The following is a 14632-nucleotide window of genomic DNA, read 5'->3' on the forward strand; positions in this document are numbered from 1 at the left end:
CCGACGGTGTTGCGAGGTGGGGGAGGCAGCGGCGGCGATTGATGGCAGCGGTGGGCTCAGGTGCGACAACGGGTGGGGAGGGTCTGGCGCAGGGGCTTCTCCCCTTCTGTTCTTTGTGTGAGAATCGAGAGACAGAAGAGAAAAGAGGGATTGAGGCTTTGGCAACAGGGGTAAAGCCGTCGCTCTGATACCAAAGTTGACGCAGGACAGCAAGAAAAAAGAGGGAGAAAGAGAGAGGAGAGGAAGAAGAGACGAAGAAGAGGAAGAAAAAGGAGGCTAATCATTCATCATTTATTCATTCATTAAACCCTAAACAAGTGCATAGACTCATATATATAGGGTCACAAAATAACAAAAAGACCCCTACAAATAAAACAATCCTAAAAAGGTCCTCAAATGACAATATGCAAATAAACCCAATCAACATAAAATAAACCCAACTAAAATAAATCAATCCAAAATAAATTGGCCGGGCCTGCTGAGCTGGCTGGATCCTATGGCCACCGGCTGACCTGGCACTGGTGTCCGCACCACTCTCTATGGCCAGCAAATCCATGACTACCAGAACTGCTACTCCTGATTTCTGAATCTGAGTAAACTGACTCCTCGACACTCTCCATAGGGTTGCAGATGCCTTTTATTTTTCTTTTTTGGTGTGCTAAGCAACAGCTGCCTTCTTACCCTTCGTGCCACTCGCTGCCTATTTACCCTTCGTACCTCTCTGCCTGGTTATGTTGGAAGGATGTATGTCACCCCTTGACTGAGTTGACCGGATAGCATAGTAACATCTTTTAAGCATCTCTCAATCATATCTTTATGAGGATGTTTCAGACAGCATGTGGTGACCGACTACCCTGTGGCTGTGGCTGACCAGGTAGAAGAATATGTGGAATATTGTTCTCTGTCTATTGCCCTGCATCGACCCTAGTTTCGTTGGTTACGAAACTGGCCGGTCGTAAAGGCGATCCTCGCTCATCAAGCTCTGGCCCTCTACTGGCCCCCAAGCCATCCGATCATAGGATCATCCTCATCAACGAAAGCACTATAGATCAAATCTGTGTACTTTAGCTCCACTTTCTCCTGAATGCACTTCAGCCTCAACCTTAAATTCTAGTGAACATATACAAGATCATTGAGGTACTTTTGTGTCAAACAATTCCTCTACTTGTGGATAAGGACGAAGGTGGACCAATTATGCTCAGTCACTCGAGGAGATCGTCTGAAAGAGAATCTGGATAGCTAACCGCTTAAATTTTTTTTCAGACAACCCAAAATGAATCCACCATTCAGCTGCAAAAACATTGAAGAAAAATTACATATAAAATAGTACTATATTAGTAACTATCTAACATCAAATAAATGTTCTGATGTGTAACATAACTAGATTCAAACTTTTCTTATGACAGCTGCCGAAACTCCGAAGTTATCAATGCCCTCTTTAAATATTTTGATCTATGAAAAAGAATCGTATTGTACTATATTAATAATTGAAGATACCAATTAACTAAGCCATGAGTATACATTACTTAAGTTAACTTGCATCTTCTAGACATAAAGTCGCGACTTATAGATCAAGCTGTCTTATAAATCACATTACTCAGAGTGGCCAGAAATCCATCTATATCAATTCCAGCTACAGTGTACTGAAACCGAGAGTTCATGTCGCATGCTGCAGATAAAATTCATTATTGTTTTAGTAAAATTGTACAAGTACAGGAGTAGTCTAATTTTCAATGTTCTTGCTTACCTGCTAGATACAAGTTTCTACTCATCTAGTAGTCCCACTACCGCTTAATGTTGTTAATGTACTCATGGGCAAACGTCAAATCTGCCTTCATGATTTGAATCTTTTTTCTCTCCATCATATGATACAAGAAACCCATCTGAAGGTATCTCTCGATGTCCACGGCTCGAAGCACTTCATACAATAGTCTGATAATCTTCACTATCGCAGTGGCCCACTGCCAGAATGTCTGTCTCATACCAAATCCTCGACAATGCTTCCTTCAGTATTGGCCCTCGCATATCTACTTTTGTACCACTCGGGACTGAAACATCTGACATTATTTTCTCAAGGTTATCAAGTGCAATGTAGTTGGTAGAAAACTGACTCCTGATCTCAAGATCTCTCCTCTTGCATATCTTCTCATTAGTAAAAGAACCCATGGATGGTTAAAATATATCTGATGATGGTTTGGGTTATCTCCATTGTCTGCTGCACCCTACAAATCTTTGCAATGTATATCAACATGAGATCGATACGTGCAGCACATGGAGTCCAAAAAATGTGGCCGCCGAGGTCGATACGTGCAGCACATTAGGTCCAAAAAATATAGTTGCCGCTCCATCAAGATCTTTGCGACAGCCTTATATTATGACCCATTATCAATGACGACCTGCACAACACTCTCCTAACTGATCAATCACCTCTATCAATTTAAGGATGTACATGGCATCGTGCACCTGATCAGAAGCATCAACCGAATTGTGGAAGAAAGTCTTTATATCACAATATGTCAGAAAGTTGATAATACTCTGCCTGGTAGGACCTGTCTAACCATCACACATCACTGTTAGTCCATATGTGAGCTACTTGCTCTTGTATAAGGCAATCAATTTCTCTAGCTCCTTATTACTGTTAAAAAGCTCCCCGTAGATGTCTTTCGGACCTGAAGGATCTATACCGGGACCAGCAACCTTATGACGAAAATGACAAACCTATAGTATGTATTGTTTTCCATATTCACTAAAATGTCACTGAAGTGGAACCAAAATCCAATAGCTCACTACATATCCTTCATATCTTTCATCATTGAGTCAACCCTCTACTACTTCGAATCTCTGCTGAGGCATGTAGATCTAAATCATAAATTGCTTCTCCTGGTAGAATCTCTTTAGATGACTTTTTTTTTGCTACCAAAAGCTCCTAGCATAGATGTAATACGGCCACCACCTTTGCTAACGACCTCCCTAACTGAGAAATTTCTCCTGAACTCTGAATCTGCCCTGCTGCTCGCAGAATTGGAGCCTGACTCGTAGTACGAGGATACAAATCGAGCTTTATACCTTACGACATCATTCTGTTACCGCTAATCATCCAAGCTCGCCTGCATGGCAGCCTGGATCTGTGCTTTCTCGTATTCTAGAGCGGACGCCTCCTCTGATTTTTTAGAGTGAGAAAAGTGGCTCTACTGCTCGGCGGACCACCTCCGCCTTCTTGGAAACCCTTTTTTTGCTGCTCTAAAATTAGTAAAGTGCTTCAAAAGTTGCCAAATCTTCTGTGGGTATTTTCAGTACATAAATACATCGGGGTAATCACCAGCTAAGTGTTGTTTCAACCTGGTTATCTCTTCTTTCTTGAACTCTATGTTGCACCAGTTGCACTTTCAATGATGTCAATTCAAGAGCATTGACCCATGATCCCAACTAATGTCACGCTCTAGCTCCTTTTTTTCTTGATGCTTCATTCCTGCAGGTTTATCAACTACGTTGATGTATCAATGCTTTAAAAATAGCAAAATTTCGTTACGATGAAGATATTTTTTTGTCAAAAAATATATCTGATTTATCTAATATATAATAGTAATTTTTTATATTTTTTATATATTTATATATTTTTAATAATTTTTAAATTTAAAAATGTTTAAATATTATAAATTCAAAAATATATATTTTCTACTTAAAATTTACTTCTAAATTATGTAATACGTACTAGTAAATTTTCATAATTTTTGGTATTATTTATATATTTTTAATTATTTTTGATTAAAAAATATTATTTAAATATTAATATTTTAAAAATTAATTTCAGCTCAGATCCATGTGAAACCCAATAATGGATAATATATATATTTTTCCAATCCCTCGAGCATGCATCAAAGGCTACTTATTTTCTCATTTTTTTCAAATTTAGGCTTACGCTACTATGCACATGACACATCAAAACTTGAATATATAGACACCATATTTTGCTATAGATTAGCTTGCATGCCCCTAAATATGCTTCTAATTTTACTATTTTTATTTTTATTTTCTAAAATATTTTTTTATTTTTTAATTCAAAAATATATATATTGTATTTTTAAAAATTATATATAATCCGAAAATTAAAATTTTTATGTCATCGTATAGATCGTCCGTAGATCTACAGCATATAATAAAATCAAAGGCCAAATCGAAATTTTTGACATGATCTTTTCTTATTTGCAATTTTTGAGTTATTTTTTCAAGCTAAAAAAAGAGAGAATGAGATAGGAGGGAGGAAGCTCACCTTATTTAAGCTTGGATCTTCCTTCTGAAGTGCTGAATCGGTGTGATTTTTGACCTGGTGGAAAGAGAAAGGGGCAGAAAGTTCTCCACCGCTTACAAATGTAAGTGGGAAGGCCCGAGAAGGCCTTCCCAACATCATTTTAACACCGAACAAAGAAAAGGGAAGGAGCCCGGTTCAAAACCAAGTTCGAAGGGAATCGGCCGGTTCCGGCAGGTTCCAGGCCAGTTTGCACTGGTAAGGTCTAGTTCAGACCTTTTTTAGTCGGTTCTGGTCGGTTTGGGACCTGTTCCGGCCGGTAAGGAACCAATTCCGGCTGGTTCGGGGCCGGAACCAAATCCAAAGTTCGAGCCGACCCGGTGGGAACCGACCCGATTTCCCACCGGGTTGGCTCAATAGGGGCCGAATCGAGTGGTTTAGCCCAGTTCAGCATTTCTTGCATTTATTACTAACATGAAAATGACTTGCAATGCATGGTTCTACCCTTAAAAGATATTTGTCTCAAAAACTGGCAGACCGCATTTGTTGTTTACAGTTATTTTAACGATAGGTCATATTATGTCCTTGAGATCCTGAAGCACTTGTTTCAATATTTAAATCTTCACTAAAAAAGAAATGAACAAGCAAGCCAAAAAGTTTCTAATACTTACCATCTGATTCTGACTGGTATCTTTCATGAAGTGGTAAACATGAATTAAGCGATCATGTGGACCAAGGTTCTTCTCTTCCTCTGGGACCTGTCAGCATGAGCAAAAAATATGAACTAAAACAAAATTGACATGATTACTTAGATAAAAGCATGTATCATGAATCAAAACATACTCCGGTCAAAACCCTATGCCTCTCTATGCCAGTAGGTAATCCAGAATATGATTCAGAGGTGACTTATATTTTAACAGGTACGTCTGGTTTAACAACTCACTCAGAATGGTGACATACGACTTACCTCCTCTGCACGCAACGTCCAGTATTGATCATTTATATTTTCTATCTTTTCATTGGGTGGAAAGATCTGCAAGGAAGTATACAACGATGATCAGGCAGCTAATCAAATTAAAAACTAATGAAGTTATCATTGTACTCTCCCCAATCTCAAATGCTTGAAGATAACTTGAATAGCCATATGAAGTATTCAGGTTAAAATATTGTTCATCTTAAACTGTCAAAGAACTGCTCAAAGTTGCAACACCAGAGAGGAACTAGAAACATAAAATTTCAGTTGAACTAATTTCCAACTCTTTCAGTTCTCTAATAGGATTCTCAGGCTCAGCAGAATCATAGCTGATTTATGACTGACCTAAGCAATTTGTGAGGACATACAAGTTTGTCGAGATGGAATTGAACTTTATGGCACTTGTATACGTGGCTACCATAATACCTTGTAGATCTTGTGATAAAAGACCTCTAGCAACCGGAGTTCAGCATTAGGATGAGACAGTTCAACCTGTTCAAAACAAAATCAAATGGAGTCAAGGCACCAAATTTTTATCAAAGATGGCATGAGAACAAATACAAAACTTAAGTATGATACATGCATATTGGAAAGTTTCACTGCCTACAAGAAGGTTGTTTAGACTTTACAATGCTAATATAAAAACACTGTTGCTAGAATAATGTGAATAGAACCCCAATTCCCATTTGAATGAAAAGAAAACCAAAAAAACTGTGCAATAATTACAATTGTCACCTTTGTTTTCAGGTCATTAATCACATCAGCCACAGTGCTATTTTTTGGTAGTCTAATACTATGAATTACAACCTGAAAATCAACAAGTTTTAAAAAAAATCATCGAGTTAAATATAATCAATAATACAATGATAGCCATGATTAGCAAACTACCTCATCCTTTGTGGCATGATGGAATGCAACTTTAAGAGTTTTTAAGCCTTGCAATTCCGGCAGAGGGATGTCCAGCACTTCATAATACAATATGTCAGAAGTCTGTCACAAATAAAGCAATACATGTTAGGCCCTTATTTCAACATTAATATATACATGATTTAGCTTTAACCCAAAAAATATGATGAAAGACCTGGTTATAATGGACCAGCATGTCTGCGAGATGCTCTACACCCCGATACTTGATGGGTTGGGGTTTAGGCTGCTGAGAGTAACAGTTATGAGATGTAAGCCGAATTTTTGATGGATCATCCAGACCAAGATGGCGAGCAACTCTTTCTACAACATCATCATACGTATGAAGCTTTGATCTTGAAGGCAGAACAAGGAAACCACCAATCAGAATACTGAATTAAAACAAGTGAATTTATTTAATTATTACAATTTCACAAATGTAAAATTAGCAGATAGGTCTTGAATGCTTACAGTTCCAAACAAAAATCCTCCTCCTTTGGCTTCTCTAATGACCGAAAATGCACAACCTATGGATAAGATAAAAAGCTTAGACATGAAGGTTCAGAATCACATCAAAGGAACAATTTCAACATATGCCAGATTCCAAAAAGAGCAAATTCCAACAAGGTATTTTCTAATATATTAGATGTGTGAGCTTGGCAGCAGTCTAATATGTAAAGATAGAACGTACTAAATAAAATAAGTTTAAATGGAAACCCAAATTATTGCTAATTTTACAAGTCGGCAACTAAAGTAAGAACTGTAGATAGTTAATCTTTTTATAATAATTATATCTTGTTAGTCATTGAAGAAAATATATTATCTGGAGAAAAGAAATCAAGAAAACAATGATTCCATATAAAATCTGATCAACCCATAATCAGTGCTCCTGTCTAAGGTCACATAGAATTACCAGGTTGTTAGCAACACTTGAAGCAGAGAATTCCAGATTGAAGATCTCTTGACCCATATACGATCCAGTTCTACATCTTAGCGCTGAACTAATGAATAGAGATGAGCTAAAGAGGTGGCCGGGCAGTTGACCAGGCCCCCAAGCGTGCTTCCGTTTCGTGGTCTTGGAGCTCAATAAGTGGGTTTGCTTTCTCATTGGCCCATTCCTAACTGTTGGATTAGACTGTGCAGAATGAGTCTGCGTGGTCTTCCTTGCCTTGTACTGGCAGTTGGTCTAAGGTGAAAAGAAGAAATCGAAAAGCAGTTCTGTTGTCTGGTTGTCCCCTCTCTCAGGATAGAACAAGACCTTCTCCCATATTCAATTGGTCACCAGAATCAAGGAATGCGCGTGAACAAAGAACTTGATCGAGAAGGCCTCGGGGCTACCTTTCAGAACAATTTTGAATCAAAGAGTTGAATGGCAACCCGAATGAGCCCACTTGAGCAATTTTCCATTCACCCATTAATTCTTATGAAGATAGGCAACTTTTATTTCTCATTCACAAATCCATCCTTGTCTATGCTGCTAACTCTCGGTTTGGTCCTACTTCTTCTTTTTTTTGTTACGATCTTAAAAACCAATTGCGTTCTAGGAAAAGATCGCAATATCGTATTCGTCTAGAAGAAAAACAGAAATTGCGTTTTCATTATGGTCTACCCATATCCCCCTAGCTAGATGTTGGGACTTTTCCTCACAAGTAGTTGTTTTGGTCAAAGAAATGAAATCGAAGTAAGACAAAGGGCCTTCTAAAGAGAAGCGAGGCGGGGGACTAGGATGTAAGAGAGACTTGCTCCCCCACCGTGATCGAACGAGAATGGATAAAACTCATGATTATATTGTCACAAAATACTGCTTTATGTACCTTTATACATTCCATACAACAACTTATATTCATACAAATTTCCATATACAGTACAGCAATGCCAGCTTCTTAGCCCCCCACTTTCCAATTTACATGTATGACAACATGGCAGTCTCCACCAAGTGTCAATATTCATCCCCAACCCCCACTCTTTTCTTTTCTTCTATGAAAATCATCCAGAGGGAAAGTTGTCAACACTCTTAGATCCTTGAGCAGTATTCAGAAGAACCAACCCATTAACAACCAATGGAACTTCTATTAAAGGTACTAGATAGCAAGGCTACAAGAATAATTTGTAAGAAACATGTAAATTATTAGAAAAATTAGCGACATGAACTATATGGACCAAAAAGCATTAAATTCCTAATAAAATTTAAAACATGATGTATGATGATAAAGAACATCAATCTGCCTATGCTACCCAAATCATAAGAGAAAGTGCTGGCACTAGGGGTGATTTAATCACTTGCGCTTGGCAAGGACCAGAAATAGATTAAAGATTTTACATATCAGAGTAGAAAAGTGCATAAACATCATGCATATAGTCACTCATAAACACTGATGCTTGCAGCAGTACCGACAGACTGGGAAACCTAGGTCAAAGTCTCCAAAGAGTAATTATATAGATTCAACAGTTATTTGCCTCATGGTCTAAAACCAGAATCCTGTTTAGCAAGTGGAAGGATAATTAAACAGTTGGTCACAAGCATGACATCGAGAAACAAATTCAAGCTAGAACTTATATCCTCAACTTTGCGGTACATACAGTGTTCTTAATTCATTATATCCATCCAAAGCTAGGAGGTCCACTAGCAGAGACTGATGTTGCAGCGGTTTGCGATTCTTCATTGTAAGGTGAAGCTGAACCAAATACCTACGCACTAGTTTTGTGCCCATCAGCCTAGGACAAGCTAGGGCAGTTTGAACAAAATAATAAATACATTATTTCTATCCGAATCATATATCGGGACAGCCAATTTACAAGTTCATACAAAGCCTCAATCTTTGCTCATTTTTGAGCTCCAAAATTATCTTCTGAACAATACAAAGAAAAAGTAAATTCATTTAGATAACTTACTCAGAAAATAAAAATAGTAGTGCTCTTTCTACAACAGTAACCAGAAGAATGTCATTTTTGAGAATATATTTCAATATATTTATTAGCAATCAGCTTCAAATGCAAATAATATTGTTGTCAATGATGTATCACAATATGCAATTTAAAATTCTAAGAATAACTATGAGACAACTCAGATATGCATATAAGTGATGAAGTGTGAAGGGACCTTACAAAAGAATGATGAAATTTTCTTAATAAAGTTCTATATTCAGCAAAAATACCTGCCGATTACGAACATATTCAAGAAAAGAAGGAACATCAGGATAGCGGAATTGGTCATCACTTTCTACTACCGGAGATTTCTGGTAACAGATGATGTCACCATCTTCAAGCTATAAGAAGAAAACAAAAGTCAATGGCCAGTGGCACACTTTACCAACAGCATCTTTTAATGATCATATCCATGTGCTAGACAAACCTGGCTAGAACGGAAAGTAAGGTTTTTGTCGATATGTTCACACATAACACTTGGCTCAAACTTTATTTCCTGGACAATGTTAAAGAGAAGGTTAAAAGACTCAGAACTCTCTGAACTGGATTACACATTTCTTGTTAAAATTTTCAGTTTAAGAGTTAACATTTTTTTGACCATCTGGCGTGCATCAGTGACCATACCAACAAGGTGGTGTCACTTTGGAATGGTAAAGCACTAGGCATGCACAAACCCAAGAGCTAACAGGCATGAATCTTTTGCATACATATGCAATATATAGAGTTGGACTACACACTTCTCATCAAATCTTGGTTCTGCATTTATGTTTGTACTTACTCTAAGAATATGGTAGTTGCAACAAGCTAGTTATGACGAACAAATAATGAAAAACTAAGCAGTATATGAGAATTTTAAAGTAATTAATTTTACAACAGACATAATACAGACCTCGTAAAGTTCAATTTCTTGATTTGGTGAATAACCAGCCAGTTCATTCAATTTTGTCAGTATTTCTGATGGCTTTCCTAAAGCCTTCACAAATAGTCTCCCTACATACCTGTTTTTGTTAAAAAGAAAAAAGTTAAAGCAAAATGTAACACACATTAATAAAACTAATGGCAAGAAAAACAGATGAATACCGAAGCTGTTCTTTCTCAGGGTCATAAAGCTTGAAAAAAAGTAGTATATCTTCTTTGGTCTTGTCAGGCGGAGAAAGAGGATGTAAATCCTAAACAATCAAAAGAAAAAGGATGTGGATGGTTAGGTGGTTGAAGTCTGTCATTATCACATGTATTATATGAAAAATATAGAAATTTAGAGAAGTAAACATGGACAAGCAGCAAATAATGTTACCAGTCCAAGCTCAACTTCCAAAAACAGCTTAAGTTCTGCATTATGTGCCTTGTTGGATACGTCCCTCAACTGTCCAACCTACAAAGAAATGGAGCGTTGTAAGATGCCAAATTGCTGATTAATGGACAAAAAAAGGCATATGGAAAAATCAAGTATGAAGAAAACAAAAGGAAGAAAGAGATTTCTAGATATCACATTACAAGAAATGCAGAACAAGGGAGGAAAAATTGCTTGAATAAATAAGATGCCCCATGATATTATATTATTTATGGAAGAGAGAGCAGGTTAGAAAAAGAGATAAGCAAGTATTACATCATGTTATATACAAGAAAGATAAGACAAGAAAACCACTTGAATAAACAAATCGCCCCTTGACGCCTGCAATGTCATAATACACATTCAAAATGCAAATCCTATTGCCAAGGATCATTCCTAACTAAATATCAAATGAATTATGTTAAATTAGATAGATGTGCAAGATTGGTCAACATCTACAAAATGATCTGAGTTTTTAGTGCACAAGATTAGAAAGCATTAAAGCACATTCAATGTACATGCAGGTTTCCAAAGCCATGCAAATCTTAAAATGCCAGTATGCTAAGGATACCAACCAAATTCTGACCAACAAACAGAAGAATTAACCACCAGAGAATGCAGTTTTGAGTCACAAATATACAGTGACATTTAAGCGAAATTATATCCATCAAAAACAATCTGCACTGACAACAAGATCTATGGAACAAAAACTATATGGATCCCAAATATCATATATACCGCATGCCACTATGAATTACCTGCATCTAGTGGGCTCATAAGACCATATGCAGCAGCTCAAAATGCATTTCGGAACATCGCTACTACACCGAGCGAGCGATCTTTGGTAAACCGCTGGAAGAAGGTTAAAAAATAGCCCAAAAAACATGCTCTCCCATCTTGCCCAATGACAAAGTATTTCTCTGACAAAAATCTGTACATAAAAACAGGAAGGGAATATTCCTTCCCGGTTCCTAATCTTAGCACGGATTTCAGTCCAGTTAGACTGGGGCAATTGTTGTTTTTTCTTTTTGTTTGTTTTCTTGGGTTTGAGGTGTAGTTGGTTATTATATTATGATGTAGATGTTAGGGTGTAGTTGGTTATCACCTCACTCTAACGCACCCCAAAAGTCTCTCAGTTCAAGTCCAGGCAATCCCAGATGTCTGGGAGAAATTTTATGACATATATAATAACATTATAATAAGAAGGCATATAAACTGTTAAACTAAAAAATAGTGGCTAACAATAACAAATAATTACATAATTATGTCATCAATCCCAAATAATAATATTAAAAAAAGAAGGTATATAAACTGTTATACCAGAAAATAGTGGTTAACAAACTACATGATGAGGTCATCAATCTCAAAATTAAAAAAATCTATAATTTTTTAGTTTTAAAATATTGTTGTATTTAGAAAAGTGAAAAATATTATTTTTGAATAGCTATATTTTTGTTTTATATAATGGCTACTATAATAAAAGTATAGGTAAATTGAAATTTTTACTAAAATGCATTTTGTCATATTGAGAGGACTCTTGAACCATTATAATGGCCAGTATTTTTGACCTATCATTTAAAACAGTGGCATTAAATGATTCCATGATGGCATTTTTTAAGTAAATCTCATGAACATACAATTTATTTTTCTTTCCTGTTTTTATCTTTTTCTGATCATTAATTTATGATCATTTAATACCACTTCAAGCTACTATGAACATTAATTTATGATCTTTTTATCTTTTATAACCTCACTTTTCATTAATACCAGAGGTTGGTGTGTAGGATGCACATTCACAATTTATTTTATTGTTTTTGATAAACAAGCATCAAATTACGCGATGTGCACCTCTATTGTTTCTTTGTCTCTTGGAAAAGAAATTGATAAGTGGGTAGCAAGGTCAGATCAACAGCACTTCACAAAACTTCAAGAACATAGTATAAGCGTTTGGATTATATACAAGAACTCATGAGCATATGTGGAGCCATGATATGCATGCATTGAACAATTTTTTTTCAATTCAAATGTTAATATTAATTTTGCCAATAGTAATTTACTAACATCATTACTTTATCACTATTAGTTTTTTTTCCTGTGTGAAATAACCTACTGTGAACACAGGACAACATAAAATGCAAGAATAATTAATAAAAAAAATGATTATTTATATGAAGGTGTACCCTACAAGTTTACACACACCTAATCATACATAAGAAAGCTTATCGAATTAATCAAGTTTATTCCCATCCATTGTATTCTTTTACATTCACTTGGTATCATAAATTATGTCGAAAATGCATAAAATAAACTAGGTTGCAAATTATTATTCTTATATTTGAACAAAGGTAGATTATTATTTTTAAATAAGTGATTATTTCTGTCCTTACACATGCCCCTATACTGGTAAAACAAAAGAAAACAGTAACAAATTACTTACAGATTGTGCTTCTTCTTGAGGATTCAATGGCCTGTTGGGACGGTAGGTATGGTTCTGCCGCTTAGCCCACAACCAAAAACGCTGAAATTGAACTGGGATACCAAATTCTTTCGCCACCTCCTCCTGTGCACCATTTAAAATTTGAAGTAAAAATCCTACCAAAAGGTATGAGAATATACGAACTATGACACAATGAAGACTGATTACTGCACAACAATGCTCCAACAAAAATATATCAGTTACCTTAAAATCACACACGCATACACACACACCCCAGAATCTACAGGTCCAAGAGTTCACTAGGAAGCAGCTGGGAACTTTATTAAACACATCAAAGTCATGTGAATGCTTACAGAAAGAGTGAAACACCAGATCTCGAGTTAGAAAGTGGAGGTTGAACCATTGACTCAACAGTGTGCATTGCTCTACAATATAAACAAAAGAAACAATTGCTTTTATAATGACATGGGCCGGTACGTACCGGTCCAGTCCTTGACCGGTACCGGAAACAGATGAAAACCGGTATTTTCCGGTATTTTTCCATTTTCATCTGCGAACCGGCCGGTACGGAGCCCGTACCGGTCGGTACCGGCCCGTACCGGTCGGTACCGGCCTTGTACCGGTGCGAACCGATACGTTTTTTTTTTTTTTTGTGGGAACCACAGCGCCTCGCGCTGTGGTTTTTGAAACCACCGCGTGGCGTGGTTTCAAAAAACCACGCGCCGCACGTGGTTTCAAGGAAGAAGTGGCCCACGGCCACTCCTTCCCATCAAAAAAAAAAAAAAAAAAAAAGCTATGGCCTCTCGGCCACTTCTTTTTTTGAGTTGACAGCACGAAACGAAGTGGCCTCTCGGCCACTTCTTCCTCGCTCGTTGCCTCGTTCGGTTATAAAAACCGAACGAGAAGATTTGAGAGATAGCCAGACTCTAGAGGCCAGAGTAACTAAAATCCAGGAGTGAGCCTCTGAAGAGTAATCAGAGACGGAAAGATTTGAGAGATAGCCCACAAATTGAGGAGGATGTCCTGCCCAAAAAATCCAGCGGAGACTATTTAAGGTGCGGTTTTTTTGTCCTATGTTATTTCATTAATTTTGTTAATAAATAACTTAAAAAAATAGTTTATAAATTACTTAAATAATAAGATAATGCAAAAATTTACTTTATTAGCTTAATTTTTTGATAAGTTGTCCTTTTATGATAGAAATGGAGCCATCAAGAAAAACGAACCCTGCAAAGCGTGATATTGGCTAGTCTTATGGGCGAAGACTTGGAAGTGAGGGGCAACGACACCAGTTTCAATGCAAGTTTTGCGACAAGATTTTCAAGGGAGGAGGGGTAACCAGGTTGAAGCAACACTTAGCCGGAAATTCCGGTGAGGTTGCTACGTGCCCAAATTGTCCTAACGAGATTCGTGTGCTGATGAGGCAGAATCTCACTGAGGTCAAAGAAGCAAAGGAGATGGCTTCCAAGAAGAGGGCGGAGGTCGATCGCTGAGCGGCAGAGCCACCTTCCTATCACTCTAGGGAGCCAGAGGAGGTCGAGGATCTAGATGAGGAGGCAGATATTCAGGCGGCCATGCATGCAAGCCTGGATGATCAGTGGCAGCAAGAGGAGGTGGCCAGGCATAGGGCTCGATTTGGGCCCTCTGCATACGAGTCGGGCGGCGGTTCTGGGAGCATTAGACAAGATCCAGAGTTCTTGAGGACAACTTCAGTCAGGGAGGGCGTCGGCAAAAAACGTGGCCGGATTGCATCTATGCTGGGTAGTTTGGGTAGCCGAAAGAAGTCATCTAGAGAAATTCCATAAGAAGCGACAATTC

At 37.4% G+C, this 14632-nt stretch overlaps 1 protein-coding gene across 12 annotated transcripts in view; it reads right to left on the minus strand.

Annotated features, from left to right (window-relative positions):
* Positions 1 to 14632, minus strand: part of LOC103696442 (ubiquitin C-terminal hydrolase 12-like) — a 47324-nt gene that overhangs the window by 13684 nt on the left and 19008 nt on the right. For 5 of the 12 annotated variants that reach the window (XM_088714191.2, XM_026800893.4, XM_088714196.2 and 2 more), the window contains 14 exons: positions 12815 to 12937; positions 10342 to 10419; positions 10128 to 10216; positions 9937 to 10045; positions 9475 to 9543; positions 9278 to 9388; positions 6594 to 6649; positions 6301 to 6478; positions 6108 to 6209; positions 5955 to 6026; positions 5646 to 5711; positions 5214 to 5279; positions 4918 to 5004; positions 4271 to 4324 (listed from right to left, as the gene is read on the minus strand). In XM_088714191.2, the coding sequence (XP_088570317.2) occupies positions 4271 to 4324; positions 4918 to 5004; positions 5214 to 5279; positions 5646 to 5711; positions 5955 to 6026; positions 6108 to 6209; positions 6301 to 6478; positions 6594 to 6649; positions 9278 to 9388; positions 9475 to 9543; positions 9937 to 10045; positions 10128 to 10216; positions 10342 to 10419; positions 12815 to 12937 (1260 nt within the window). Of the gene's footprint in view, positions 1 to 3448; positions 3470 to 4270; positions 4325 to 4917; positions 5005 to 5213; positions 5280 to 5645; positions 5712 to 5954; positions 6027 to 6107; positions 6210 to 6300; positions 6479 to 6593; positions 6650 to 9277; positions 9389 to 9474; positions 9544 to 9936; positions 10046 to 10127; positions 10217 to 10341; positions 10420 to 12814; positions 12938 to 14632 lie in introns of those variants that run through there. The other 7 variants (XM_008778073.4, XM_008778069.4, XM_088714194.2 and 4 more) reach the window with 4 other exon arrangements.

Source organism: Phoenix dactylifera, chromosome 18 (assembly GCF_051530095.1).
Source record: "Phoenix dactylifera cultivar Ajwa chromosome 18, Ajwa_hap1_PhDact_Kaust_v1.1, whole genome shotgun sequence".
NCBI classification, from domain to species: Eukaryota; Viridiplantae; Streptophyta; class Magnoliopsida; order Arecales; family Arecaceae; genus Phoenix; species Phoenix dactylifera.